Source organism: Lotus japonicus, chromosome 6, assembly GCF_012489685.1.
Source record: "Lotus japonicus ecotype B-129 chromosome 6, LjGifu_v1.2".
In the NCBI taxonomy this organism is placed as follows: Eukaryota; Viridiplantae; Streptophyta; class Magnoliopsida; order Fabales; family Fabaceae; genus Lotus; species Lotus japonicus.
This window is the reverse complement of record NC_080046.1, coordinates 15,849,027-15,852,138: the sequence shown is the minus strand read 5'-3', so window position 1 is coordinate 15,852,138 and position 3,112 is coordinate 15,849,027. Positions and strand designations below refer to the sequence as shown.

General features: G+C 49.5%; 1 protein-coding gene across 1 annotated transcript; it reads left to right on the top strand.

The window, feature by feature from the left end:
• The first annotated feature begins 481 nt into the window (after positions 1-481).
• Positions 482-1,516, top strand: LOC130724995 (uncharacterized). The gene has a single exon (XM_057576257.1). It carries the CDS (start codon positions 482-484, stop codon positions 1,514-1,516), a length of 1,035 nt encoding a protein of 344 aa, XP_057432240.1.
• The last annotated feature ends 1,596 nt before the right edge of the window (positions 1,517-3,112 follow it).

Here is a 3,112-nt window from a genome sequence, read left to right as displayed (position 1 = left end):
CAAACGCAAATCATATCGTGGGCTGGGCGAGACCCTAGGGTCCCTCGCCCAGGCGCGCCAGCCCGGGGCGGCGTGTAAGCCAGGGAATTGGGCCTTCTCTCGGGAGGCCCGACTGGCCCATTAAGAGAAATTAGGGGCGCCAAGCCCAACCCTCAAATCTATAAATAGGGGACGGTTACCAATTGTAAGAGACTATTAGCTCATTTGAGAAATAAAAGTTTGAAATTCAGTAACTTTCTCTCTCTAAGCAGTTACGCTCTAAACTCTCTCTAGATTCTCACATCACGATCCTTTCACTATGGGTACTGTACCTCATCTCTATGTTCTTGGATAGAACATTTGGCGCCGTTTGTGGAGATCGGTAGATTTCAATTCCCGGACTACGTGGATTGTGATTTGGTTGAGAGAAGTTCGATTTTATGTGCAATTATCTTCGGTTTTCGGATTTTTGGTTGAATACCTAGTTCGATGGTGAAGCTTAATGGAGACACATCGTCGACGAAGTGGAAGAAGGCTGGGACACGCGTGCGGTCCACCATCGCGTCGCGCATGTGGAATGCAGCGCAATGAATCGGGAGGTGAACTGCTATCATCTCAGGCGTTGGACGCACACAGAGATTGGAGATGGTTAATTCGTGACGTTAATAGCCACCTGGAGCAGCAGGATAGGGAAGAATGGTGCGCTTACCACCCGACAATGGGCCACATTACAGAGGAATGTTGTGATTTGCAGCGCGCGGTTGAGCATCTGATAGCGGTAGGGGGACCTATTAGAGCTCAGGGCGATAAGGCCTCAACGATTAAAGATGTGAGCACGATCGCAGGAGGATTTGGCGGCGGTGGAGTCACTAGTGCAGCAAGAAAGCGATACGCCAGGGCGGTGAACGCGGTCACGAAGGTTCCTTTCGATTTTTCACACCTAGACATTACATTTTCGCCCGTGGACTTTTGCGGAATAAAGCCGCACCTAGACGATCCGATTGTGGTCCTACTCCGTGTCAACCAGCTCAATGTACAGCGAGTGCTTCTGGATCAAGGGACTTCGGCGGACATCATTTACGATAACGCGTTTGATCGGTTCGGTTTGAACGAAGGAGACCTTACTCCCTACGCAGGGACTCTTGTGGGGTTTGCAGGCGAACAAGTATGGGTAAGGGGTGTCCTCGACCTTGATACTATAGTATGTGAGTTTGAGAACGCTAAGACGCTGAAGGTACGGTACCTAATCCTGGGAGCGGTGAGATCCTACAACATGATAATCGGCCGGAATACCTTGAACCGTTTGTGCGTTGTGATCTCAACAGCACATTTGGCGGTCAAGTATCCGTTACCAGATGGGCGTATTGGGAGAGTTGTTGTGGACCAGAAGAGTGCAAGAGAATGCTATTGCAACGCGGTGCAACGATATGGGAAAAAGAATGCCTCGACAGGACACCGATGCAACGAGGTTGATGTGCCAGAAGAGAACCTAGATCCAAGAGGCGAGTGTCGCGGTCTTGGAATGCGGAAAGCTTGAGGTACTATTACGGTTGAAGATTGAGGAAGAGCCCGGCTTGGCACGAGGGCGAGCAGCTGAGTGCGACTCATGAAGACTGTTGGATTAAAAACAAAGAAACACGTTCTTGTTCTCCATATCGGGAGTTTGTTGGCAAAATCGCCTAAATAGTAAAAACAAATACACGTTCTTGTTCTCCATATTGGGAGTTTGTTAACTATAACGTCTGATTGAAAATACAAAAATTGTATCAAGCCCTTTCAATCACACTGAATTGCGGCAAGAGCTAGGTGGGAAAAATTCCCTGAAGGTGGCTATCCTAACACAACCTTGATGTTTGGGGATCGCTCCGGAAAAGCCGACGCAACTTGCCGTCACTCGTCGGCGATGTGTGCGGATAAGCTTCTTATCCATACAACCTCCCTAAAACATGGGCGAGCAAACCTAACTAGGCTAAGTCTCGGGCAACCTATATGGCCATTGGGACCCGAGAAACTGTAAGTCCTCGCCAAGCAAAACTGGTCAGGCCACACCTGATCTTACAGGAAACATAGTGTGAACTTTTGCTCAGTTCAAAAACTGAGCAAAAGTCATAGTTAAACCCAGCACACCACCAATGTCGTCGAACGTAATTCAGAGACAAAGAAACTAAAAGGGGTGCGAGAGAAAACTTCGAGAAGCGTTAAAACAGACATAGGAAATAAAACTGAATTGATTAACTAAAGTCGAAAATACAACGATTAAACAAAGCAAAAGAAGTAGCATTACAATTATTCAAAATAAATTAACATCATATCTTTTTCTCTTGTTCCACAGCATCCTCGAGATCAACATGAGAAACTTCCGGTGGGTCTTCCGGACCCTCCAACCCAGCGGGAGTAACCCTTTTAAAGGCTCCCAAGGAGTCAAGGTTGTTAGTAGGATGGAGGAGCTTGACTTGAGCTTTGGCGATAAGTAAGCTGCGAACACGCTCCTTGGCAGTCGCATGGGCAACCTCCTCCCTTATTTTCTCTTCCAGGGTGGCGGCTTCGGCCTCGTTATCAGCCAAAAGTTTACACTTGGATGCCAAATCCGACTGGGCCTCGGCAAGTGCCTCACTCTTTCCCGCTAGTTCCTCACGCAAGACAGCAATCTCCTTGTCTGGACAGGTGAAGAAAACGGTAGGTGGATGGAAGAGGGTGATTGCTGACCTTCCACTGAGGTCACAGGGCGAGGGGCATCTGGAGTCCGGGAAGCACTAGTCTCGCCATGATGGTCGGACACCAAGGGATCGCGAGCGCTATCCGCAACAACAAGATCAAGCGCGACGGGCCCTCCGCCTGCGCCAGTCAAAGGAGTAGCTTGAGGGTTTGGCTCGCCTAGTTTGCTCTTCTTGGGTGAGCAGGCGCTCACTGGCGAGCTTTGGCTTTTTCCTCCAACCTGGGCCGAGGAGGGCGCCTTAACGTTCCCAGAGGTGAAGGCCTTCAGCAGGTCAGCCAAAGGAAAAAGTCGTCAGCAACAAAAAGATTAAGCGGAAGGCTTGAAGGAGACGTTTAGAAGGGAAACCTAATTGAGGGAACAATTTGGAGCCTGGGGAAGCGCCGAGTAATTCAGCGCAACTAAGGCGGGGAAGCCGGG